We start from the raw sequence: 23,207 nt of genomic DNA on the forward strand, positions 1-23,207 counted from the left end.
TCTGGACCGCAGCGCCTGTCCCCATCCAGTGGGCCCAATCAGAAGAGAGTTCGGTGGAGGCCCAGCGCCCAGTCAGACGCGCGGCGGCCAATCATCAACCTCCCGTACCTTGCATCGGTCCCCGCCTGCATGCCAACAGGGGCGCGGTCGAACCAGCGAGTAACTGGGGCTCAGGAACGGGGGTTCCCCTGGCTTGCTGTTGGAATGGCTGGCTCTGGGACGAAGTTCCATCTGGAGGCGGGCGCAGCGGGTAGCACAGAGAGGATCGCTCCTCCCTTTTTCAACGTCGCTGGGCAGGCCCTCGGCAACCCCCTCTTCTTATTTGAGCGAGATGAGATGGGCCCCCACACCCACACCCTGCCGCCCAAGGACGTCGCCAGCGCGCGAGTGCGCCAATTGCTGGCAATCTGCCGCCCGCCGGTCCATCCACAGTGCAAGGCCTTGTGCACCCGCTTCGTTCCACGATGGGCCTGCCTCTGCCCGCGGGCCAGTAGGCTTTCCAATTGCGTCTCCTCTCCGAGGCCTGTCGAGCCCTGGCCATCCTTTCCCCCCTGCCGGGCCCATCGCTCCATCCGACCTCCCGTCCGTCTTTCTTTTCTTCGACCTTCACGCTGCATGAAATCCATCACCACCTGATCCTGCCGTCCGACGGGCCTCGCTTTCTTGCTTGTCACTCCTTTGCAACGGCTGTCCTCTGCCTGACTATCGCCGACTGGATCAAGTCGTGCTTCCACTCCTTTGATTATTCACTCCCTAATTCTAAACAAACAGCCTCCTAGCAGGCGCGCCGTTCCCTTCCCTCCGCGAGGCAGAGACAGTTGACCCCCAAGCCATTCATTCCTTTGTTCCGTTTGGGAAAGTTTGTCTCGCGCTCAGTCCAGCCTCACGCCAATACTGGCGCCAACGCCAGCAAGTCCTTCGCCCAAACGACACTTGGACCCGAGACCCAAGTCGGCCACGGGAAGGAATTCAGCAAGCATCATTGCCGTTTGGTTCTGCCCATCAGGAAAGCTCCCGTCGGTTTTGAATACGTTTACCGCGACCAGCTCTCCCCGGTCTCTTTCGCCTTCGATTCGACTTCGGAACGGCATAATTCGATAGCATCACGAGTATGATAGCATCATAAATCTTGTGCTACACGAAGATTAATCACACCACAACCTCTAATAAAAGGGACTCAGTTCCACGACCGATTACGACTTCCAACACCATTTCGATTCGAAACAGACCTCAGTGTCCAACACTCTAATATCATGGCGGGGGTTGCGGAAGCCGGGTCCTACCGGATGAGCGGTCGGATTCCCATTGTCCGCCGTAACGCGAGCGGTGTGGAGGCCTTGGATGTGCCTCAACCCGACCAGACGAGACCTTTGGTGGCCCGAGAGAGTATCGACTGCACCGGCGAGAATGCCAACCTTTGCGAGAAGCCCTACGGAGCCAACAGCCTCGGTGTTCCCATCGCATTGGGGGTTGCGTAAGTTGCTTGCAGATCGCCGTCCTCTTGAGTTGTTTGTTTTTTGTGTCTCGGCATCCTCTAACGTTTTCTCCCAGAATCCCTATTGTCGCGCTTCTGGGCGTCGTCTTTTGGCTCCACCGTAGAAATATCAAGAAGCAGCGCAGTGAGGAAGCCAACGATCCCCACAAGTCGTTGGACTTTGGTCTGGGAGACGGCTCGCGAGGCAGCAAGGGCGGGAAGCGCAAGAGTGCCTTCTTCGGTGGCGGCGGCGCCGAGAAGGCAAGTCACCGTAACAACCAGCTCTCAATGGACATGAATCTGTCGAGCCCGTACCTCCTCCCGCCCAGCGCTCAAGCCGGGTCTCGCGAGTCTCTGCACTCACTGGCTCGCACTTTGCACGGAAACGAGGATCCCTACAGCCCTGTCTACCAGCAGAGTGATGCCAGATCGATGCGCTCCACCAAGAAGGGCTCGCGCGACGACTACAACGGACCATCTGGGCCCGGCCTCTCCGTCCCTCCGTCGCGCAAGTCTTCATTCCCGACCTCGCCCACCTCGCCCGTCACCTCGATTCCTCCCCGATACGAAGCCTCCAAGGACGAGGTCACGCCGCCTCCTCCTGCTCACTCGCCTGGCCAGGCCAACTTCCCTTTGAACGACACCTCTCCGTACCCCAATGACCACCAGCTTGACGCTCATGGTGTCTCCATGCCCGCCGTTCCGGAGCTTCAGGAGCCTGCCCAAGCCAAGATGCCTTCGTCCCCTAGGTTTCCCCTCCCACCCAACAACTCTCACGGCTTTGATTTCTCCCAAGATCAGAACAACAGCCAGCGACCGCCCCCTCCTAGCAACCTCCCTGCCAGTCCCCGACCCGTCAACTCGAACCAGCCAACTCTGACTGTCAACACTGGCGCTGCTCCTGCCGGCCCCATGTCGGCACCGGCCATCGAGGAATCCCAATACGAAACCGTTTCTCCCCAGGATATGGATGGCCAGGAGCGTGGTCGCACTCAGCATCGTCGCCAATCGTCCGAGTACCCTCCTGAGAACACTGCTGCTCTCGGTGTCCCCCGCCAACACAACAAGCGGCTCTCTGTCGGATTTCGCCCACTGCCTCCGGATGAGGTGACCGAGGGCGAGGACCCGGAGACCAGGGCTAACCGCATCCGCTCCTTCTACAAAGAGTACTTTGACGAGAGCCGCCAGACCATGGGCTACCCTCAGGGTGCACCGGGTCAGGGCCATGGCGCTCCGAAGCAGCAGGGCGGTGGTAACGAGTACTATGAGGACTACGACCAGGGTTATCTTGGCACTGACGCCGCCTATTTCGACCCCGATACCAACACCTTTGTTATGCCCTACGCCCAGCCCGTCGCTCGTCGCGCCATGACCCCTCCTCCTTCCGGCTCCAGGTTCCCCGGCCCGAGGAGCGGTCCGAGGCCTCATGCTGGATCGGTCAGTGGCATGAGCATGCCCGGCAATCGCGGCCCTCATCGTCCTGGTTCGGCCACCTCGAACAACCGATGGGGTCCTGGCCCCAGACCCGGGTCTTCGGCTTCAGGCCAGTACGGCCGTCCGCGTGCCGGCAGCGCCATGGGCGCCCCACGCAAGCCCATGCCTCCCCCGGCTGCTCTGACCACCCTCCCGAACCCGTCCAAGCTTCGCGACGACACTCTGGCTATTAACCCCATCGACTTCGCTCCTCCCACTAGCTTCAAGGACCAGGCCGCCGGCCGGTCCCAGAGCCCTGGCGGAGGAGAGAGGAGGCCTTACCAGGCCCCTCTTGTCACCCACTCGCCACTCGTTTCCTCCTTTGACGAGATGACATCTCTCCCCAGCCCGTGAGTACTCTCTCCGTCATTCCAGCAATTTGTGTTGCATACTGACCCGTAATTTCGCGACTCCCTAGTCACCTTCTCAGGAAGTCCAACACGTTCACTGGACTTGACTTTGCGCCTCCCCGCAAGTTCAAGAACGATGACACCACAAGCGACGCCGGCAGCATCCGGAGCAACCGCAGCGGTATCTCATCGGTCCAGCGCGACGCCATTAGAAACGGCGCCGGGCGCGTGAGCCGCCTGCCTGGTGACACGGTGTTCACCACGGCCCAGACGGTTGATACTCTCAAGCCGCAATGGGGCATGCGTTCTTGATAAGCTGAGGTTCAGTCGTGTGATTTTGCACATCGCCCTGTGAGCCCTCGGCTTGTTCTCTGTTTTCTTTTCCTATCGGCAATCATGCTCTGCGTCAGGCCAGTCTACTCGACTAGACCTCTTATTCGTTCGCATCAGCATCGGAGTTTCTTTTGGATCTCGCATGGCCACTCTCTACCCTCCCTCTTAGGGATGTTACGAGAGTAACGAACGGCCAAACATGCTCTTTTTGATACCATTCTTGCGGGCAAAAAGGAAACAAGACCAAACATGCATCCTGTCGACCTTTGCCAACATCTGACGACTGGTAATGTCATCGTTTCTCGCTTTCTGTTTGCTGTTTCCTTTTTCTTTTGTCTTTTTTTTGTTTCCTTCATCTTGTCTCTCATATAATTCATGTTGGAAATTCAAAGCCGGCCACCAGCATAACAAAACACCCCATCTGGGGGGAACCAAGGGGAGGTTATCATGATACCATCTTGCCACGTTGGCAAGGCTGTTGTTTCATGCATGTTCCCTGCTTGCTCCCCCGTCTGGTACGAAATCATTGCATATATAGATCCCCTGATAGATAAACAACACGGAACTTGCCGAGGCGCAAGGAGGTTACCCCGCAATTGTCTGTTCTCTACGACTCGTATTGTGATGCTTTGTCATCGGATTAGCGACCTTGTTGTCGCTCCGTGATCTGGTTTATTTTTATGAGCATCCTCCCTCCAACATTGTTGACCAGGTGGTCCGCCCTGTTGTCAGTTTTAGCTGTGAATTGTCTGGGAGATACGTGCTTGGCTTGGTCAAGCTGTTTTGTCGACGCTTTTGTTTCCTCTGACTCTCAGCCTGCCCTGTTTCCCTAAACACCGCCAATCCGGTAATCTGGGGATCACGGTGATTGCCAGTTGAGCACGAACACGTGTTTTCGGATCCTTGTGTTGTGCCGTGGATAACATTCCAATCGGAGAAGCTTCCCAGTGATGCTGCGACCTCTCAGGATTTTTGACTTTGACCCCCGTCCTCTCCAGCTCCCATCCTAGCTTACCTACCGCAGCCGCAGGCATGGTGCCCAACCTGAAGCGTCACCAGCAGCCACGGAGGTGGCTATCCAGCCTGCGTGCCGTCTGACCCCCCGTACCCCCCCATCCCAGGAATGACGTTCAAGACTTTTTCTTCCTTCCTTCCTCTCTCTCTTCCCGGATCAATAATGGGCAGTGTTAATGGTCAAAATGCCGGGGCCCGGACGGCAATTGGGTTGGGGGAATGCAGCAAGGCCACGCGAAATCAACGTCATTTGCCCGGCGGGGAAACTGCGTTATACGCTGCAATTGTTCATTTATGCGATGCGATTCAAGGGACAGGCCTCGACGCGATTGTCCAGGGGCACCTGGCGATGATGGAAGTTGGACCAGTCAAGCGGCTATTTTTCATCTCTCGTCATTCATTTTTTTTATTCCCGGTTTCTGTGCTTCTTTTGGGTGCCCGCTGCTCGGCGTGTCAACTCCCGGACGATTTGGTCCATTGCCCGCTGCGTCCCCCTCCTTTTGCTGTGGCCCCAACCCCTCTTGTCTGATGCAATTGAGCCGAAGCAGAGCAAATGATACCCACCCGCGCGCTCCCTTCGCTGCCCGGTTCCTGGGTGTCCTTAGAGATCGACATCGATGGAAAAAAAAAAAGGACGCGCATGTTCCCCTCTCGGGGGGGTTTTGTTCCCCTACTCTTGAATGCTCCGCTCCTCCCGAGAAACGAGGGGTTTTCTTCGGAGTGTTATCGAACGTACGATGTGTGTGGCCTCAGGTCTAATGCAATGCAGTCAGCCTCCCTTCCCCATCGCCCACGCCGCAAGTCTACTGCAGACATCGGGCCTGAGGCGTTGTTCGTGTGCTTATGTACATACGTGCCTACCGCCCATTGCCTGTATGCATTAGCTCTTTTGGTCGTCCGTCGAGGACGGCGTCTGGGCCCAAAAAGCAAAGACCGATCGATGCAGACGCAGCCCCATGCAGCCAGCCATCCACAGGCAGGCAGACAGGCAGGCAGGTGTCTCTAGTGGGCTGGACATGCAGGATTCAACATGGTCCACACATGCAGCGCATATTTAGTATGCTGCGAAACGTTGCAGATCGAGCGAGGTATGGCCGTCTGGTGCATACAGCCGGACCTGCAAGGCCCTCGTTGCGTTGGCTGCAAATGCTACTAGCAAGTTGACCATGCGCCCAACGGCTGACGTTCCAGCCGGACACAATCTATTTTTTTTCTTCTCTCGGCCGGGACCATGTCGCTACGTAGGCAGGCTTGCCCTGTCTAGCGCGTTCCGCAGCCCATGCACGAGTCTCAGCCAGCTTGTGCCAAAATGCTATTTTTCGTTCTCTTTATTTTCGGGCTGATCGCCAAAAGAGCGTGTCGCCCAGTCAAGAGCAAGGAAGCAAACTTGGCGGTGCTAGACTGGCACACTTGGCACAAACATATGCCGGTCTCATTCCTTGGTCTTCAGTCCCTTGGCACACTGTAAATCTCACTCGCACGGCCATATGTATACAGATGACTCCCCAGCCCAGAGCCCTGTCGCTTCTTGGTATGGTTTAGGTATTGAGCAAGCCAACGGACAGTCAACAGGCGACACAACGGCCGAGCCGACGCTCACTCAGACCACGGTATTGGACGAGCGTGCCTTTTCCTCTCTTGATTTTACCGCCAACATTCTTTGCCAGTTCCCCGACGCACGGCCGAATCAGAAACAGAGGCTGCTTGGGGTCCATCTTGGCACGGATTACGACCTGTTGGCTGGGACGACCGGACAGTTGCACGGAGCATGTTGTCACGGGCGATCAAGAAGCACGGAAACGATTGACTGAAAAGGCAAACCTGAAGCCGAGGAAAGAGACGAAAGCGACGAAAACCCGGGCCTAGAAATAACCTAGGCAGGGGGGAAAGAGACGACTAGTCGCTCGCGGTTAAGTCAAAAGCCACCCGCCAAAGGTTGCTGCGGACGAAGCCATTTTGCTCGACGGACCGACTGCACCAGCGCCTGGCGCACCACCAGTTTTTTTTTTTTTTTAGGGCGGCGGATGAAAAAAAAAACACTGGAACCCACCTCGGAACGGCGGCAGGGCCATTGGCTAGCGTCCATCTGGATTTGACGCTTGGCTGCGCGACACTCGACGCGGCCTTGTTTTGACACCTAGATCGGCAGCCGCCACCGACCAAGCAAGCGACCCGATCGAATCCGAGACAGCGCCAAAAAAGGAGGGGAAAAAAGTGGTAGAAAAGAGAAAAGAGAGCGAGAAGGGACGACGAGTAAAGTGAAAGGGACGAAAAATATATAGAAAGGAACTCGAGCTGTCAACCCAAAACCAACAGCACAACCACGCCAAAATCTCATCAGCACGCCAGTCCAAATCCGGACTCGGCTCGTGGACAGGAACAGGTTGGCTCGCCACCGGGCTGTGGCGAGTGCGGCTTATGGTTCTAGCGCGGGCTTCGGAGCTAGGGCAACCAGTTCAGGCCGCAGCCGCGACGCAGACAACAAGCGTCGGCCTCACTCGCTTGGGATTGAGCCCTCTGCCGATTCGTTGGCCCGCAGTTACTTGGTGTGGCCAGAGACCCTCTTAATCGACCGGCCCCTCGTAACATCATCAGTCGCGCGTCGCCTGCCCGTTGAAGAAAGGGCGCAAAAAAGAGCAAGCCGCGGAGCTGGCCGCCCGCACACCCAGCTGCGCCTCCACGCTCCCCCCCTGCTACTGGCGTGCTCACACGCAGCTCCACATTGATGACCTTGCCCGCACCCGACATTACGAGGCCCAGCACCACCCAGCTTTCCGTAGAGGGGAAAAGCTCCAGGCTGCGGCGAGGGGGGCCGAAGCTTCTTCTGCACAGCACGGCCAGCACAAGACCCGCGAACACGGGGGTTATTTGCGGGCCCCCGTCCAATAACGTCGCCTGTCGCTGGACTTGTCAATCTCCCTCCCCCAGGAAGGACCCTCCTGCTCGGCGTGCGAAAGGGTAGGAAGGAACCCAGACCCTCCGCTCCTGCTCTTCCCCATTTTCCAATTGCCCCGTCCGTCCTTGTTGTTTTCCTGGTCTGCCCATTTCGACTCGGCCTCTCCCAACCGCCGTGGCATCGACTCGATTGCTTCTCCCGGGCCGCTGCTCTTTTCGACTTCTTTCATTTGGCTGTCGAGAGCATAATTCTTGTACAGCACCTTTTTTTGTTGTCATTTCGCCCTCGGCTTGGCGTCTCTCGGCTGACGACCGACACGAAGCGAGTGGTCCCGACCGACGCGATCGATATAGCTTCGATTCTGCCACGCCCGCGACGTTGACCCGAATTGCCAGAGCAACTCGGTCCTCATCCCGACGCCACCAACGGCGCAGACACCGATTCGGCACTAGGTTACGCATTGTTCAAGTCGGAGCGCCCCGCGCCGCGACGGTGGTCTTTTGCTTCCAGCTTTTAGGTAGGTACCGGGTTGGGCTGATTGATTCATGGGCTACCTCCGACAGCACCTCATCGCATTCGTCTCTCCTGCCTTCCCGCAACAGTATTGCGGCCCCATCCTTTCCATGTGGTCGCGTTGCGCTGCTGCATTTGAAAGCCTGAATCTCCACTGGGATGCCCTCACCTCCATCGTCGTTTGCAGAACGGGGACTTGCAGGTACCCGTTTCACCGTGTTCGCTTCCCAGAGTTCTGGCTCTCTCTTCCACAAACCTTGTGTCTGGTCGTCGCGTGGCCAGTGCGATGCGTTGCGGTCGCGCAACGGTCGGTGCTTGGACCAGCCCGGTTCCATGGCATCTGATTCCATGGCATCTGATCTGCACCTGGCGGGCTTACCAAGACCCGGCGAAGCAACTCCAACCAGCCCTGCGGAACACGGGGCTCCCTTGCCCAGTCTCGCTTTCTTGTTTCTCTGACCGCCTTCTACATACCTTTTTTCTTCTTTTTCTCTCGCACCATTGAGCTTGATGTACCATAAATGCTAATGTCCTTGTGGACAGATCAGGAACACTCCAGTCTTGAAATCGGCCTCTTTTCAAGATGTCGTCCAACGCCACAAGTACGACCGGTCCGCCGGCGACGATTCTGTCTACAGCATCAACGGACAGCCCTTCAAGTTCCCTTGCTAATACTAACTCAACCACAGGCACACCTCCAGACACCTCAACCCCGGCACCGGCGCCGGGGACAACCAGCACGACGCCTTCGCCACCAACAACCTCAACACCCTCGACAACCTCACCCCCTCCTCCTCCATCATCAAGCACGCCTACTACAAGTACTACCTTGCCCCCTCCCACGACTACTCCTCCACCTCCTCCAACATCAAACACCACGCCGACTACATCAGCACCACCACCCCCACAGAGTTCCTCCAACCCACCCTCTCTGACAACGGAGACGACGGTGACCACTCCTACTGGTGGCGGCCCACCGACTACCGTGTTTACGACGAAAACGCAGCCAAACACCCAGCAAACATTGTCCACAACTTCGAGCATCGGACTCCCTGGCGGCTCGGCTAACAACAACCCGAACGGAGATGGCAGTTCAAGCTCGCAAAATGCTACCGTCATTGCCATTGCGACAGTGGTTCCTATAGTTGTCGTTGCCATCCTTGTGCTAGGTGGCCTCTTCTTCTGGAGGAAGAGAAAGCAACGGAAGGCAGCCGAGGAAGAGCGGCGCAAGGAAGTCGAGGAGTATGGATTTAACCCTAACGCCGATGGGCCAACAGCACCCGATGTGAGCACAGTCGGTGGCGGCGCATATGAGGACGCCTCATCTGGCTACCGTGGCTGGGGCTCTACTACTCTGGCTGGCTCGACTGGCCGCAAAGCCTCGACGACCATGTCTGGTGGTGCTGCTCCAGTTGCCTACTCGGATGGCACCGCGGCCTCGCCCACTCAAGGAAACGTGTCGGACGCGCGCTCCGCAGAGCCCCTGATGCACGGTCGCGATGGCGCCGTCTCGCCTGAGGGCGAGATACTGGGCGCCATGGGTCCGTCGACTTCAGGCAACCGTGGCGGCGACATGCGCCGAGGCCCGTCCAACGCATCCTCATCCTACAGCGCGGCCGCACGATCTGACGGCTCCGGCGAGGGCATCGGCATGGCCTACGGCGGAGACGCGCGGTACTACGACGGCTACGGCAATGGTCCTTACGCAGATGCGTACGGAGCCGTGCCGCCTCGTGGTGGCGAGAATGGCGGCGCCAGCTCTCCCGTCATCAAGGACAACCCAGCACGCCGCAACACCCGCATAGAGAACTCGGGACACTACCCACAGCAGGCCGGCATCTCGCAAAACTTCTAGCCGCCGTTGCGACTCTGGCTTTACTCTTTCCGTCGTGGCTCGCGCATCCAAATACCCTGCTAGGATTCCACATTGCCGTATCCCAGCAACTCTTTCTTCTTTTCAGGCCCTCCCTCGCTATCGCTCGCCTTTTACGCCCATTTCGGCTTTTCAGCAACCTAAAAATGTCATGCGTATCCAGCATTCTCCTAGCCTCTCTTTTTGTCACAAAACTTCTCTAATTGTCGATCGCTTACCTTCCATGATACTTTATTTAATGGCCGAGCCGTGGAAACCGGATTGGTTGGGGGGCTGTCTTCTCACAGGACTTATCCTCCTGTCTTTTTGGTTCTCTCTCGCTCCCATCGAACCCAAAGCCATGCGAATCCCGGACTCTCTTTGGCCGGGTTGCGGCAGGCATATTTTGGCTCTTTGCTGCTGTTTATCTCCCCGTTTTGCTGACATATGGATGGACTTTTGTCCCTTATTTCTCCATCATCCCGACGAAAAATTTCCTTGATTCTTTTCCTTTGCGTATCTGGGAGGGAGATTCATGTGTATTGAACAGTTTGCCGCATGTGACATTTGAGCGTCACATGCGGTGCGTAGGATTCAACGCGAGCGGGCGGGGGCCCGGTTCTATATACACGAATATTAAACTACATAGCTGACAAGCGGTTCCTATGTCGTATACCTTTTCGACTGCGCGATGAGATAGGGTTGTATTGGCCCCCGGTTCACATTATCCGTGCCTGTGATTGAGCTGGCGAGCATTCCAAGTTGGATGGCTTTAAGAATGCTGTGAATAGGGATGACGCCGCCTCGGAGCTGACTGATGAAATATTATACAAGGACTACATTCCTGGGCTTATTGGAAGGAACTGACATGTATACGCGGTGGGGGGATGGGGGGTTCCGCGTCTCCATTCCATGACGGGGATGCCTACAGATTCGCCTTTACCGGACTCCCTCCCACCAACCTCGTGCCGGCGCCCTGGCTCAGCTCGACGCGCTCCCACCAGAAGCGGCACAGCTCGAGCTCGCGCTCCGACAGCGCGGCGACCCGGGCCACGGTGCCGCTGCTGCCCTTGCCGCCCAGCCGCTCCTCGTTGCCGTCTCCAAAGACGACGAGCCTACCGCGCTCTCCGCCGCCGTCGCGGGCCAGCGCCGGGGCCGCCGCGGTGCCGCCGCGGAACGGCGACTCGAAGGCGGGCCAGCGGGGCAGGGAGCCGGCGGCCGCCACCTTTGCAGCCGTGGAGGAGCAGGAGGAGGAGGAGTTGGAGGAGTTGGATGTGCTAGCGGTGCCGCCGTCGTGGTTAGGGTCGCCGTCGGCCGAGACGGCGAAGCGGACGTAGGCGGCGTGCATGGCGGCCGACGTGGCCACGACTCCGGGGAGGCGGGCCTCGGCGGCCCTGAGCGCCTGCTCCTCTTCCAACCTATCGCCGCTGCTACTACCACCACCACCACCCTTGAGCTTGGCGGCGAGCCCCGGCGGCAGCAGCAGCTGGGCCAGGTCGTGGGACGCAAACGGCGCGTTCTCGGCGTGGTTGGCCGTGGCCCAGGGCGGCGAGAGCGGGGCGAAGCGGTAGACGTAGACGCGCGAGCGGCTGGGGCGGCGGCTGGGGCGGCCGCCGTCGCTCCTCCTCGGCCGATGTAGCTGCGACATGTAGTGCGCCGTCTGCAGCACGGGGCACGTGTATGCGTAATCGGCGTAGGCGGCGTCGAGGCGGCGCCACTGGCGGGACGTGATGCCCGCGGGCAGCACGGGAGACGACCCCAGGTAGGCGGCGGCGGCGGGCGACGACGACGAGGACGGTGGTGGGGCCGAGACCGGGTCCGGGTACAGCGACGACGCGGCCAGGCGGTCCAGGTCGGCGCGCGAGGCCGCGGGCAGCAGGCGCGCGAAGAAGGCGCGGAAGTCGGCGTCCGAGTCGGCGCCGCGCGGGGGGACAAAGGCGGTGCCCTCGTTGGCGTTGAAGCCCGTGACGAGGGGGACGTCGAGGACCCGCCCCGCGCGCCAGCTGCGCGCCGGCAGGTCCGGGATGGCGTCGCCGTCGACGACGGGCTGGAAGGGCCAGCACACCGAGGGCACGTAGGCGTCCCAGACGGCGCGGCCCGCGGCCAGGATTTTTGGAGAGGGGCAGGGCGCGCAGGCGGGACAGGACGGTCTTGTAGTCGTTGCCGTCGCCGTCGCCGTCCACGCCGGCGGCGGCGAGGAACTCGCGGTACTGGGACGCGTTGCGCAGGTGCGTCGGGTGCAGCACGGACCGGGCCGTGGCGGCGCCCGACTCGAGGATGGCCTTGCCAAAGGGCGCGGGTTGTTTGTCCGGGGCGCCGTAGTATATCAGGTGGTGGCCGATCTAGACCAAGGGGGGATTAGAATATTTTGACAATACACACACAGGTTCCTAACCCCTCCCAAAAAGAATCTCACCGAGTGCGCGCCCGCGCTCATGCCCATGACAGTCACGTTGGCCGGGTCACCCCCAAAGGCGGCGATGTTGTCGGCCACCCAGCCGAACAGCATCTGCTGGTCGCGCAGGCCGACATTGAGCGCCCCGTCCCCGTCCTCGTCAGCGGCCACCACCCCGGCGGCGGGCGGGGCCAGGAAGCCGAGCGGGCCGACGCGGTAGTTGAAGCTCACGCCCACCACGTCGTCGGCCGCCCACGCCACGAAGCTGGCCATGTCGCGTTCGGCGCCCAGCCCCATGTTGAACCCGCCGCCGTGCACGTACACCACCACCGGGAGCAGCGGCGGCGGCGGGGCCCTCGCGCCACCGCCACTGCCGCTGCCGCCGTCCATGGCCGCGGGCAGGCGCGCCGCGGGCACAAAGACGTTTGCGTTGAGGCAGTCCTCGCCAGCCGTCACGCCCGGCGGCGGCGCCAGGATGCCCGGGCAGGCCTCGCCGTAAGCCACGGCGGGGACGGGCTCGTCGCCGCTGCCCGCAGTCCAGGACCAGGCTAGGGGCAGCGGCCGCGGCGGGCGGAAGCGGTTGACGCCGGCCGTGGTCTGCGCGTAGGGCACGCCCAGGAACGCGGCCAGCGCCTTGGGGTACAGCGCGCTCGGGGCCCGCGTCGCGCCCTCGTACGTGCCCTGGCGGAGCCTCACCCTGGGCGGCGAGGCCGTGTTGGTGGCGGCCATGTTTTTGTTGTTGTTTTGTTTTTTGTTTTTTGTTTTTTTGGGGGTTTCGGCGTAGTGGTGGGTGAATGGCTCTTCTTCCGTAGCGCTGGCTACAGCCTTGTCAAGTCGAGGTGGAGGGGGAAGATTAGGTATATGCAAGCAAGGGTCCCTGGCGCTGTTCATGGACCATCGGGCTGGTGCTACCGACGCCGTTTGAACTGAGTGGCAGGACTAGACCTTGATGTTTTTGACTAGAAAAACATCTGCCAACATAAGCAAGACATCTTGCATTTGGTCACTGTAACGAAAGGAATCTATTTCATCAATGTCGGCTCAAATAGGAAAATCGGTCCCTCTCGAGTTATTGACGGCCACCGATGGCTGGTCTAGCTGAACCAACTAGGCACTAGAAGTAATCACAGCGGACAAGTCAAGCTCAAAAGGCGACACGAACTTTTCTTTTCATGAGCAAGAGAAATCTACATCCAAAAGACAGTAGGCCTGACTTGCCCCTGAAAGAGGTCGGGAAGTCGGCAGTCGGAGTGAATTGAAAGAAAGACAGGGTGGGCCTGTAATGGAAAGAAGTACAGAAGAAAGAAACAAAAACAAGACTGAAAACAACCCGATAAAAATACACTCGGGACTCCTTGCTTGTGCTTGTAAAATGCAATCGTTAAAGCCGCCCAGCCAGTTGGTTATCCCTCCCTACGTCCTCTCCGGGACCTACACCCAAGAATGTGAGTTGGACAAAAGAAATGCTGTCCGGAATATGGACTTGAACGCGTAGTCTGCCATCAGACCACCAAGGTTTCCAGTCATGCCGGGTGTTGTAGAGCCGAGGTCGTCATGGCCGGCGTTTACCATCTCTCAACGGACGACAACCTTTCCTCCAGTGGGAGGGCTTGATGGTGGTCCCACCACCGACGAGCGCTTGGTCTGGCGCCGCTCGGCCCACTCGCGGCTGAGCTGGCGAGATCGCTCGGCCGCCTCCTGTCGGGCCAGCTTGGCCATCATCTCGCGCCCGCGCTGGTTTTGCTCACGCTCCTCGACGAGGCTGTTATCGCGTCGGTATATCTCGCGGGCGCGGCGTCGCTGCTGCTGCATGTCCTCGTTCGACACCCCGCTGCTGCTCTTGCTAATGTTGGTGCTGCCCGTAGACGTCGACGTTCCGCGGATGCTACTAGCAGCCGGCTTGTTCCGAGACGCTACTGAGCCCGCGGCCGCCGTGTCTCGGCCCCGCTGCTGTTGGCTGTCCACGACGCCACTCAGGGGTCGTCGCGAGAGGCTGGCGCCGGTACCAACGGCAACCCGCTTCTTTCCAGGTGACGTCGTGGCTGCCAAGCTTTCGCACTGTTCCGCCGACGCGCTCGCCGCCTTGGCAGCCTGGCGCGCACGACTGGCGACCGTCTCACGAGGCACACTAGCCGGCGTGGTCAGGGCCGCGCGGATAGGGCGAGCCTTGAACTCCCGTCGCCGACGCTCCTCTTCCTCCTGCGCTCGGAGCTTAGCTTGGTGTTCCTCCCTCTTCCGTCGCGAGATGGCCTCGCCAGGGAGCTCAAAGGTTGGCCTGGTGGGTAGCCTGGCTGAGCGCGCCCTCTGGAGAGCGCTCGCCTTCTCTGCTTTCTCTGCCTTCTCCGCCTCCACCTTGGCCAGCCGCGCCTCGCGTTGCCCATTAAGTCTCCGCGCCACAGCATCGCCCGGTAGCTCAAACATCGGCACCGTCTTCGCGGGTTGCCTTGTCTCAATGAGACTGGTGGGCCTAGCCCGTGTGCTAGTCGCCCGCTTTACCGAGGGCGAGCTTGTTGGTGTTGGTTTCTGGTCCTTCTTGTTGAGGACAATAGACACAGAATTCCGCACAGAGCTGCTGCGAGAGACTTCGGCTGCGCTAGAACGCACTGAGCCCGCTCTCGAGATTGGCTTCTTGGTGGTTGACGATGATCGTTTGACAGTGGTTGGCTGTTTGGTGCTCGGGGCCTTCTGCAGCTTGTCTGGGGAGGGAACGCGCTCAGCCCTGACAACCTCGTGCAGCGCCTCTAGCTGCTCCTCTAGATCATCTAGGGCCTCGAAGCTGTCCTCGATTCGCGCGCTGGATACTGGCCGAGGGAACGGACTGGAAGACCTGTGTGGGGATGTGCTCCGGGGTACCAACAGCTTGGCGGAAACCTCGCATGGCTCCAGCACATTTATCCGAAGCTCTGTTCTAGACGAGGGGTTGGCGTTTTCAGGAATCATTGTGACGGGAGAGACGGTTCCTGGTTGCTTGGTGTTTGCCTTGGCTGAGGCCAGCTCAGGGTTGCGGATCCGGGTTGCCAAGAGTGTGTAGATGGGGACGCAGTGGTTTTCGACACCGGCGCCTTCGCCCGAGTCTTTGGTTGTCGACTCAGTCCTGGACTCAACCAGGTTGCAACCAAAGTAGAGTTTTGCGCTCGGGTCGCTTGTGTCGGAAGCAAGATCGATGCCGCTGGACTTGCCACTCTCACGAAGGTACTTTTCTGCTGCAGGCGATGAGACTGGAACTGAGAGAAGGTAGTCAAAATCGCCGGCCGCGTTCTTTTCTAGTTTCCGCTGGTCTACGGCACGACTGATCGCAGACGGGAGTGGTGTTGGAGAGTGCGCAGCGGGTGCGTCTGCTAAATACGTAGTGCGGCGGGTGGTTAGCAGGGGGCATCCTGCATCATGATTCAAGTATGGACAAGGATGCCATGGCTTGTCTTGCTCACCTTGAACAAGCTTCGCCCTTGGTCGAGGGACGGCGCCAGACGCTTGACGGAGTTGGCCGTGGCCAGGCTCGGGATAACGGCTCAGCGACTGGACAGTCTTGGGCGCAACCAGCGGCAGGCCGGGAGGGAGGAATGTGTTCTCGTCGAGCGGCAGGCGCGTGTGGGGGCCGCGCGAGAGAGGCTTCTGGTCCCTGGGGTCCAAGAAGGCCTTTTTGGGGCTGCTGATATGGAGCTGATCAAGCCGGTCGGCGAGCGACTCGGGAGAAGCTAGTTCAGGCGGGCGGAGGTTCTGGGCCTGCTGGTTGTTGCGCTCGCCCAGGACGGAAGGTTCGGGAATATTGGAGCTAGCAACGGCGGCCGTGCTGAGGCTCGTGATGACAATGGTGTTGGTCTTGGTGGTGTGAGCGTCGTCGGTGCGATGCGATGCAGGCGACGATGATATCAGCGGAATGGTCTGCGAGCTGGAGATGCTGTCCTCGAGCACAGCAAAAAGGTCAAGCGCACCAGCCGAGGGCTGGCGCTGGCCGAGTCGGCTGGCCATTGTCACTTTATCGTCGGCCACGGGCGAGCAGGGGGGAGCCCGATCTGCGTCCGTGTAGTAATAACGGCCAGGGCAGGGGGTGTGTGTGCTTGTAAATTTATTGGGCAGGGGTCTCGCGCCGGGACAGGGTGCTTGATTGGGCCTCGGCCGTGGTCCCTGGCTGGCGATCCAATCCCAAAAAGCCTAGAGTGATGCTCGATACAACTGTGGGAACGATTTGCTGTGAGACGCTTTGGAATTGTGTAGCCAAGAAGGACGGCGGGGTGGAAACGAGCCGAAGTGAGGGAAACAAAAGGACGGAACTGAGAAAACATGAAGACGGCAGACGCGAGGCCTCCTTCCCTCGATCCTTGCTCGTGCATCGGCACTGCGCGCGCAACCTCGAATGCGCCTGCCCGCGTAGCCGAGTCGGAGGGGCGGCGGGGGTTTGGGGTTCGTTGATTTGCTGTGTTTACTGTATGCCAAATCCGTCCACAGCACCGCCTGCCTGCAGTGCCTGCCTCTTGTGCAGCAAGAAAGCGGAGGCGCCCACAAACCCCTTGGACATGCGATTCGTCCGATACAATCGTCCCTGGCTTTCGTCCTCGGCACCTACACGGGAGGAACGCTCTAGAAGCGGGCAGTGACAGCTCTCTCGACCGAACGCCCACGGAGAGAGCGATTACCAGCGGCGACTAGCCCAGGACAAAGGGGCAGCCCACCGCTGCCAGACTCATAACGGGAGTGATACCTAATTGCGGCCTTCCCCACTACCACATGCTGCCGTCGTCTTCGGTTTCACCCTGATTTAGGCCGCTTAACGATCGATGCTCCCCCGATCAGTTTCACATCGAGGATCGCTATGCCTCAATGGGCATGCTGGGGTCTGCACCCAGGATGTGCTTGCACAAAATCTCTATTCTGAGCATATCGCTGGATTTCATGATTCTATGGGGCGCGGCTTGCACCGCTCTCCCGGTGGCACAGCCCCTTTCCTGCCACCAAGGTTTTTCCCCAAATAAAAAGACAACCCGACGGCGTCGTTCCATCGAACGCCTACGGGGATCCCCACTCCAACAGGAACCAACTACTACCTTCCAATCAACCTGTGATGCTGCTGCCCCTCCGTTTGACCCTCCACTGCCTCCTCGATCGGCAACCAACAAACCAGTTGCACCTTGCAGCCCCTGCTCCTTCGCATTCTCGGGTCGTATCCCCAGGGCTGGTCTAAGGCTTTTCCGGTATGGGAGCAAGTCGAGGTTGCACTAACCTAATGACGGTTTGAGTAAAGAAGGCGTCGCGGAAATAAACATGCGGGGCGCGTCCTGCACCTGGCCAAGTAGCGCAACGTCGGCATCCAATGGGATTCCGCCTGCCCCTCAATCTGCGAGACGGAAATTTACGCAGCTGGATGGCAGCGGCTCTGGCACGAGATTCTCGGCGTGACGCGCTTCTGGCGGGACGAGTAGATCCATGATAATGCCGTCGCGGAGCTGGTTGGCGCCCAATGATGGACGAAAATGCTACCAGAGGGAAACGTTGCGCCACCTATCAAGTCAATCAGGACTCCTCTTCTTCGGGCTGCTCTCCTGTTTGCGCTTGGATGGTTGGAGCATGCTCAGTCGGGATCCTGACCAGCGTCTGCGGAAGAGCTGTCTCGGCTGTCTCAGACCAGCCTTCATCCTCGGACTTGGGCTTCGGCAGCTTTGCTGTTCGTGGGAAAGGATTGTCAGGGATAGTTCATGTGCACTGCTTGGCGTCCAAACAGCCGCAGTTTTTGCTTTTAGTTGTCAAGGACGGGACCTTATCCACCGCCGGCAACATACCCGAGGCCATGTTGATGGCTTGCAGTACATTATGCCAGTTGGCCAGCACCAGCGCGATGGCCTCCGTGCCGTCTGATAACGTGCCTAGCCTCTGCTCCAGAGCCTCCATCTGAGTCGCCACGGCGGCGCTCAGGTCGCGTAGTTCCCGCAAGTTCTCGAGCTCAGCCTTCTTCTCGTTCACACGGGCCACAAGGGCGGGGGACTGCCCAGATCCAACACTGCCTCCGGCGCCAGATGGCTGCCGCATGTGGCCTGGCAGCGATCGAGAGGGAAATGACATGATGGGCAGAGATGACGAGACCAGCTAAGGAGCTCAGCGGTGCTCGGAGCTGAAAAAAAAAAAAAAAATGAAAAAAAGAAAGAAAATGGACCCTGGCCGAAACCTAGCACGGGCTGAAGATGGGGGCAGCAGCAGCAAACTGTCGTCGCGCAAGCACAGCTTCGTTGGCGGCGTCTGTGGCGAATTAGCTGGTGCGACCGCTGGCGTGGGAAGACGTGGCTGGCAAGCCACATACGTGGGTTGCTGCCCGGCCAACAACATTGCAGCCCCCGCGGCCCAAGCTAGCCGGTTTGGGAAGCGTGTAAATATCGCCTAGATGCGCGAGAGTGGGTTTTGATGACATTGCGCTGCCGCACAGGCGCAGTTGCCCAATACAGCAATCGTACACAGAAAACTTTGGGCCTGGTCCAGACTGCACCCAACCACCTCACGCCTGAGCTGCAGCATCTTTTGACAGAAACAGCGCGTCCGCGATCAAGCAACTTGGATAGCCTCCTGCCAGACTGCACACGCACACCTCACTATGAGCAATGGCGAGACTCAACGAGCCCCCAGCATCAGCAGACAGCCTGGAAACGCGTATGTCACCGCCTTTGTGCAGCTGCTTCCGTCGAGGGATGCCACTGACAGAAGCTCCATTGTCTCGCAGTGCGCCGCAGGTTTCTACGCCAGAATCGTGACATCGCCCGCGTCAACTCGAACCAATCTCTCCGCATCCGAAGCCTCGAGAATGAGTGCGCCCGCCTGCTTTCGGAAAACCTCGACCTACGTGGCCAGGTCCTCCGGATGGAGAAGGAGCTCGAGAACAACTCGGCCAGTCGCGTGGCCGACCATGCTCTGGAGATAAAGGCCAGGATGGAGCTGCAGCTTCTCGAGATGAGTTCCCTGCTGGAGTGTCTGGGCCTCGAACCACCAACGAAGAGGCGGTCGTCCAACAGGGAACGCAAGATGGCAAAGCCAAGACCCAGCCTCTTCCGGAGCCCCCCCGCCCGGCGCCAAAGGAATCCGAGTGTCGAAGAGCAGGACGCCCTGGCTATGCAGGAGGGCCGTATGCCTCCCATCCATGAGAACAAGTCTTACCCGCGGCAGACTCTGAGGTACGCCCTTTCCGCGTCGGTGCCGCGTGCCATGTATGCGACGCGGCATGTCAAGCTAACTGGAATCTCCATGTAACAGTCGCGAGGAAATATTGGCCCTTTGCTCCGAGGCGGAGACGTCGACAGACTCTCCTGACCTGGGACCGCCTCCGGTGTCGAGATTTGTGGAGGAGGACCCAGTCAAGACGGACTCGCCGACTAGGGCTCTGCGCCTCCGCGTCTATTCCGATGCACCCCTTGCCGCGGAAGCAGGCAGCCCGCTCGCCCTGAACGGGCAGCGCTCCGCGCAATCACCCCTCCCGAGCCCGACGAAGAAGGTGGCGAGTCCCCAGCCAGCCAAGACCGAGTCTCCCCGCCTGATTCTGGCAGAGAAGCCACTTGCATTCGACAAGCCTATCGCGACCGACAAGGCTCTTACGCCTCGCAAAGCCCTGACCTCTCAGAAACCTCTTATGGCCGACAAGCCGCTCACCATCGAAACGCCCCTGACTCTGGAGAAGTCGCCGCTGGCGACAGAAAATGTTCCGGCCAAATCGAGCTCTAAGAGGAAGTTTGCGGTAACAGACGAGAACGAGATCTCGAATTTCGCCAAATCCGAAAACGAGAAGCCGGCTGGCGCGAGGGAGGGGAAGGGGAAAAGGAGCGCAAGAGGGGTTTCTGGGACCGGTCGCAAGGACGCTCGACCAAGGGCGCTAGGCGTGGCACCGATGGCCCGCCCAGCGTTGGCCGCGAAGAGCACGAACGATGATCTCATGTCCCCGAGGAAACAGCCTCCCACCAAGGCACCGATGGAAGCCATGGAGATGGCGAAACCGACACCGAATCTGCAATCCAGGCCTCGCGACACACACAAGGCCAGTCCCCCGAGCATCATGCTGGACCTTCCAAACCCGTCGCCACCCCCTGTTGCCGAAATCCATCCCTCCGAGCTCGCCGCGGCCTCGCTCGACACCCAGATGATGTCACCCATTACGCCCGGGCGCCCATCTGTGCTGGAGAAGCCCTGCGACACACCACCCCCGCTTGATATCTCGTCGGCAGGTGACATTGCCCGTCCCAGCAGGAGAGCTAGAGCCGCAGTCAGCTACGCGGAACCGAGCCTGAGAGACAAGATGCGCCGGCCGACCAAGGAGCTGACGGACGCCGTTTCCGGCGAGGGCAAGTACAAGCACCGTGCTTCCATCAACACCAAGGAAGAAACCGTGTCGATGATACCCTCGTCTGCGACCAAGGGAAGGGCAACACCTGTTCCTCCAGTCGCCAGTACTGAGCGCCCGGTTGAGTCTGTTACGATGCAGCGTTCTCCTGGCGTCCAATCGGCCGCTCCGCTGGAGGTGACTGGCAGGGAGCCCGTTACTTCTCCGTCGGCCCGTAGGATGGCCGCCCCCTCAGATGTGCCCAACGTCAACATTACAAGCAGGCGCAAGCAAGCATCGACGGCCGGACAAAGTGACGGGGCTTCAAGCAGAGCGGACACGCGGCCGGAGCCCACCACCAACGACCTCTCGTCAGCCAAGGACGTTCATCAAAGCAACGCATCCGCGCCCATGCTAGATCCCTACGAATTCACCACCACATCCCCGGCGGTCGAGAGGACCACGACGGTGGAGCGCGCGTCGGCGCCCATGCGCAACTCGCACGCGCGATCGTCGCGGCGGCCAGTTCTGCGGGAGGACGTGGCCGCGGCGCTCAAGGGTGAGGTGGCCGCGGCCGCCACTCAGAAGACTACGCGGTCCGCCGGCTCGAGGAAGCGGGCGTCCCTGGCGACGCGCAACAAGCCCTCGATGCTCGAGGGCCGCGACGACTCGGAGGACGACTACGGCGACTCGGAGGCGGCCACCGACACCTCGGACCGCCTCTCGAGGCGGCGCAGTATGATGATATGACACGGAACCCCCCGAAAAAGGTGCAGGAGCGTGGTACGATCCGGGCCCCGGCCGTACTTGTTTCTTGTCCAACCCCCTCATGACCAAATGACTCGGAACGGAGTTTCTAGCGCGCGCCTCCATTTTGCTCTTTTGTTTGCTCTTCCTTTTCCAGGGGTCTCGTCATCCTTGGATGCCTCCCGAATTTGCCCTGCATTCCCCTCTGCCCCTTTTGTCCCCGCGTCTTTTGGATCGAGAGCTCACACAACTGTCTGATAACAATGTAATTCTCGGCAGATACGCCTGATGATACTATACCCCTTTCCTTGACTAGCCAGAACATATTACTATCGGTTTCATGAATTTGTCATCTTCCACAAAAGCATAATTCTACGTAAATCATTTGGGCTTTTGCGGAACCGCAGCTTAGTCCGTGATTCGATGACGTGCGCTGCCCGTAGATGGTCATGTGCACCGCGTCATCTCCCGAGCTTCTGAGACGGCTGGCGCTGAACTTTGGTTACCCCCAACCACGGTGCTGTCACATATTAAACCGCTGTCCTCGGTCGTCGTGCCTGGGTGGTTCTCATCCTTCCGTGATTGCGCTTCCATCAACGTCATGACGGTGCCGCAGTCGGTTCAACCACCTTGGTGTAGGTGACTTTTTCTACTGCCACGTTTTCCACCCCATTGGCGTCCTTCCTCAGTTGATACACATATAGTGTAAGGGAGATTCCTTGAACCTGCAAAATCCAGAAATATGAGTCAGTCGTCAACTCGAAGAGAGACAAAAAACAGAAAGAAAAAAAAAAAGCGCGGCAGCTCTCACATCCATCAAACAAAAGCTAGGCACAATGTCCTCCTCCTTGCCCCAGCCGGTCGAGAAGGCGCCCGTGGCGCTGCCGGGGTTGATGAAGAACTTGTCCATGTACTCGAAGCACTCGAAGCGGTGGGTGCCGCCCCAGCAGAGCACGTCGACGTCGAGCTTGTTGGCCTCGGCCAGCAGCAGGTCGGGCTCGTTGCTGACGAGGGTGAAGCCCTCGAGGAAGCCGACGCGGATGCTGCCGTGCGTCACCACCTGCGACAGCGGCAGCGACGTGGCCTCGACGTCGAACCGGCCCTTGACGATCTTGAGGTCGGGCGCCACCGTCCGGAGGTACTCGTACGTCGTCCGGTCCGTCAGGTTGCCCAGGCAGAGCGTCTGCCCGATCTTGCCGGGCGCGAGGAGCTTTTTGAACTATTTATACAATGTATAGTCCTGTGTTAGTCCGGCCTCTTTGTTTCCTCTTGCCATTGGCATCGTGCGATACCGGCGCGAGCGCGCGCGCAATTGTTAGCTAGGCACCGACCTTTGGCGGGATGTCCAGCGCGCGATCTGGGATGTGGAGATCGCCAATGACGAGGATCAGGAAGGCCATGTTGGCTCGGGTGCGCCGGACGTGGGCCGGGCCGTCGGGAGGAAGCTATAAAGGGGAGAGAGCAGTGGGCGCAACCCAAGGAGCCTCGAGTTCTAATAAGTCGGTCGGTCGATGTATAACGCGGCGTCGTCGGACGTGCGTGAGCCTCGGCGACGAATGGAGTGCGGCTATTTCATGCTCGGGCGCGACGATAAACGAGTGCTCGTTGCGATTGCGAGGGCTAGGTGCGTGTGCAAGTCCCATCCAGGCTTGTGTTCGCTAAAACCTAGGCTGAGAAGCAATCGCGGGTTGCTCGTTGCTGTCAGATGTGTTGTGCCCCACAAGGGAGGGGGGGGAGGAGAGCGCCCGCGTCTGGGCCTGCGGCTGAGGCCTGCAGGGAACATGAAAGGTGATTTGAGCTCGTTTTGTCGGTGACGACGATGGGCAGTGCAAGCCACACCCGCCGTTGGACTGGTGGCTGGCGAGCGGTAAAC

The 23,207-nt window shown here is 59.5% G+C and overlaps 9 protein-coding genes across 9 annotated transcripts; 4 read left to right on the forward strand and 5 right to left on the reverse strand.

Annotated features, from left to right (window-relative positions):
* Positions 1–646: 646 nt before the first annotated feature.
* GGTG_06787 (hypothetical protein) lies at positions 647–4,226 on the forward strand. Its single transcript, XM_009224609.1, has 3 exons — positions 647–1,474; positions 1,552–3,297; positions 3,366–4,226. Exons 1-3 carry the CDS (start codon positions 1,254–1,256, stop codon positions 3,607–3,609), a joined length of 2,211 nt encoding a protein of 736 aa, XP_009222873.1. The 5' UTR covers positions 647–1,253; the 3' UTR covers positions 3,610–4,226.
* Positions 4,227–5,674: 1,448 nt separating this feature from the next.
* On the forward strand, positions 5,675–6,455 carry GGTG_06788 (hypothetical protein; the record flags this gene model as incomplete). The annotated part of the gene is made up of 2 exons (XM_009224610.1): positions 5,675–5,732; positions 6,142–6,455. 2 exons carry the CDS (start codon positions 5,675–5,677, stop codon positions 6,453–6,455), a joined length of 372 nt encoding a protein of 123 aa, XP_009222874.1.
* A 1,053-nt stretch (positions 6,456–7,508) lies between these two features.
* On the reverse strand, positions 7,509–7,769 carry GGTG_06789 (hypothetical protein; the record flags this gene model as incomplete). The annotated part of the gene is made up of 1 exon (XM_009224611.1): positions 7,509–7,769. One exon carries the CDS (start codon positions 7,767–7,769, stop codon positions 7,509–7,511), a length of 261 nt encoding a protein of 86 aa, XP_009222875.1.
* Positions 7,770–8,636: 867 nt separating this feature from the next.
* On the forward strand, positions 8,637–9,908 carry GGTG_06790 (hypothetical protein; the record flags this gene model as incomplete). The annotated part of the gene is made up of 3 exons (XM_009224612.1): positions 8,637–8,683; positions 8,755–9,038; positions 9,139–9,908. 3 exons carry the CDS (start codon positions 8,637–8,639, stop codon positions 9,906–9,908), a joined length of 1,101 nt encoding a protein of 366 aa, XP_009222876.1.
* Positions 9,909–10,426: 518 nt separating this feature from the next.
* On the reverse strand, positions 10,427–13,297 carry GGTG_06791 (hypothetical protein). Its single transcript, XM_009224613.1, has 2 exons — positions 12,322–13,297; positions 10,427–12,247 (listed from the first exon to the last, which is right to left on the reverse strand). Exons 1-2 carry the CDS (start codon positions 13,189–13,191, stop codon positions 11,339–11,341), a joined length of 1,779 nt encoding a protein of 592 aa, XP_009222877.1. The 5' UTR covers positions 13,192–13,297; the 3' UTR covers positions 10,427–11,338.
* A 155-nt stretch (positions 13,298–13,452) lies between these two features.
* GGTG_06792 (hypothetical protein) lies at positions 13,453–16,708 on the reverse strand. The gene is made up of 2 exons (XM_009224614.1): positions 15,729–16,708; positions 13,453–15,638 (listed from the first exon to the last, which is right to left on the reverse strand). The coding sequence occupies exons 1-2, from the start codon at positions 16,267–16,269 to the stop codon at positions 13,876–13,878; spliced, it is 2,304 nt and encodes a 767-aa protein (XP_009222878.1). The 5' UTR covers positions 16,270–16,708; the 3' UTR covers positions 13,453–13,875.
* Positions 16,709–17,081: 373 nt separating this feature from the next.
* GGTG_06793 (hypothetical protein) lies at positions 17,082–18,520 on the reverse strand. Its single transcript, XM_009224615.1, has 2 exons — positions 18,075–18,520; positions 17,082–17,957 (listed from the first exon to the last, which is right to left on the reverse strand). The coding sequence occupies exons 1-2, from the start codon at positions 18,352–18,354 to the stop codon at positions 17,809–17,811; spliced, it is 429 nt and encodes a 142-aa protein (XP_009222879.1). The 5' UTR covers positions 18,355–18,520; the 3' UTR covers positions 17,082–17,808.
* Positions 18,521–18,800: 280 nt separating this feature from the next.
* On the forward strand, positions 18,801–21,767 carry GGTG_06794 (hypothetical protein). The gene is made up of 3 exons (XM_009224616.1): positions 18,801–18,933; positions 19,004–19,451; positions 19,531–21,767. The coding sequence occupies exons 1-3, from the start codon at positions 18,885–18,887 to the stop codon at positions 21,335–21,337; spliced, it is 2,304 nt and encodes a 767-aa protein (XP_009222880.1). The 5' UTR covers positions 18,801–18,884; the 3' UTR covers positions 21,338–21,767.
* Positions 21,419–23,129, reverse strand: GGTG_06795 (vacuolar protein sorting-associated protein 29). The gene is made up of 3 exons (XM_009224617.1): positions 22,666–23,129; positions 22,146–22,553; positions 21,419–22,059 (listed from the first exon to the last, which is right to left on the reverse strand). Exons 1-3 carry the CDS (start codon positions 22,732–22,734, stop codon positions 21,934–21,936), a joined length of 603 nt encoding a protein of 200 aa, XP_009222881.1. The 5' UTR covers positions 22,735–23,129; the 3' UTR covers positions 21,419–21,933.
* Between the last annotated feature and the right edge of the window lie 78 nt (positions 23,130–23,207).

This window comes from Gaeumannomyces tritici, assembly GCF_000145635.1.
Source record: "Gaeumannomyces tritici R3-111a-1 unplaced genomic scaffold supercont2.3, whole genome shotgun sequence".
Classification (NCBI taxonomy): domain Eukaryota; kingdom Fungi; phylum Ascomycota; class Sordariomycetes; order Magnaporthales; family Magnaporthaceae; genus Gaeumannomyces; species Gaeumannomyces tritici.

Excerpts from the sequence above, each read along its gene's own strand:
- GGTG_06787 (XM_009224609.1), top strand. The coding sequence starts at position 1,254 with ATGGCGGGGGTTGCGGAAGCCGGGTCCTACCGGATGAGCGGTCGGATT. Across the intron at positions 1,475-1,551 it reads CCCATCGCATTGGGGGTTGC|AATCCCTATTGTCGCGCTTC; the intron begins GTAAGTTGCTTG and ends GTTTTCTCCCAG. Across the intron at positions 3,298-3,365 it reads ATGACATCTCTCCCCAGCCC|TCACCTTCTCAGGAAGTCCA; the intron begins GTGAGTACTCTC and ends GCGACTCCCTAG.
- GGTG_06795 (XM_009224617.1), bottom strand. The coding sequence starts at position 22,734 with ATGGCCTTCCTGATCCTCGTCATTGGCGATCTCCACATCCCAGATCGC. Across the intron at positions 22,554-22,665 it reads CGCTGGACATCCCGCCAAAG|TTCAAAAAGCTCCTCGCGCC; the intron begins GTCGGTGCCTAG and ends TTGTATAAATAG. Across the intron at positions 22,060-22,145 it reads CTAGCTTTTGTTTGATGGAT|GTTCAAGGAATCTCCCTTAC; the intron begins GTGAGAGCTGCC and ends TGGATTTTGCAG.
- GGTG_06794 (XM_009224616.1), top strand. The coding sequence starts at position 18,885 with ATGGCGAGACTCAACGAGCCCCCAGCATCAGCAGACAGCCTGGAAACG. Across the intron at positions 18,934-19,003 it reads AGCAGACAGCCTGGAAACGC|TGCGCCGCAGGTTTCTACGC; the intron begins GTATGTCACCGC and ends ATTGTCTCGCAG. Across the intron at positions 19,452-19,530 it reads TACCCGCGGCAGACTCTGAG|TCGCGAGGAAATATTGGCCC; the intron begins GTACGCCCTTTC and ends TCCATGTAACAG.
- GGTG_06791 (XM_009224613.1), bottom strand. The coding sequence starts at position 13,191 with ATGAACAGCGCCAGGGACCCTTGCTTGCATATACCTAATCTTCCCCCT. Across the intron at positions 12,248-12,321 it reads TGAGCGCGGGCGCGCACTCG|ATCGGCCACCACCTGATATA; the intron begins GTGAGATTCTTT and ends CCCTTGGTCTAG.
- GGTG_06792 (XM_009224614.1), bottom strand. The coding sequence starts at position 16,269 with ATGGCCAGCCGACTCGGCCAGCGCCAGCCCTCGGCTGGTGCGCTTGAC. Across the intron at positions 15,639-15,728 it reads AAGGGCGAAGCTTGTTCAAG|CAGACGCACCCGCTGCGCAC; the intron begins GTGAGCAAGACA and ends CTACGTATTTAG.
- GGTG_06793 (XM_009224615.1), bottom strand. The coding sequence starts at position 18,354 with ATGTCATTTCCCTCTCGATCGCTGCCAGGCCACATGCGGCAGCCATCT. Across the intron at positions 17,958-18,074 it reads AGCCATCAACATGGCCTCGG|CAAAGCTGCCGAAGCCCAAG; the intron begins GTATGTTGCCGG and ends TCCCACGAACAG.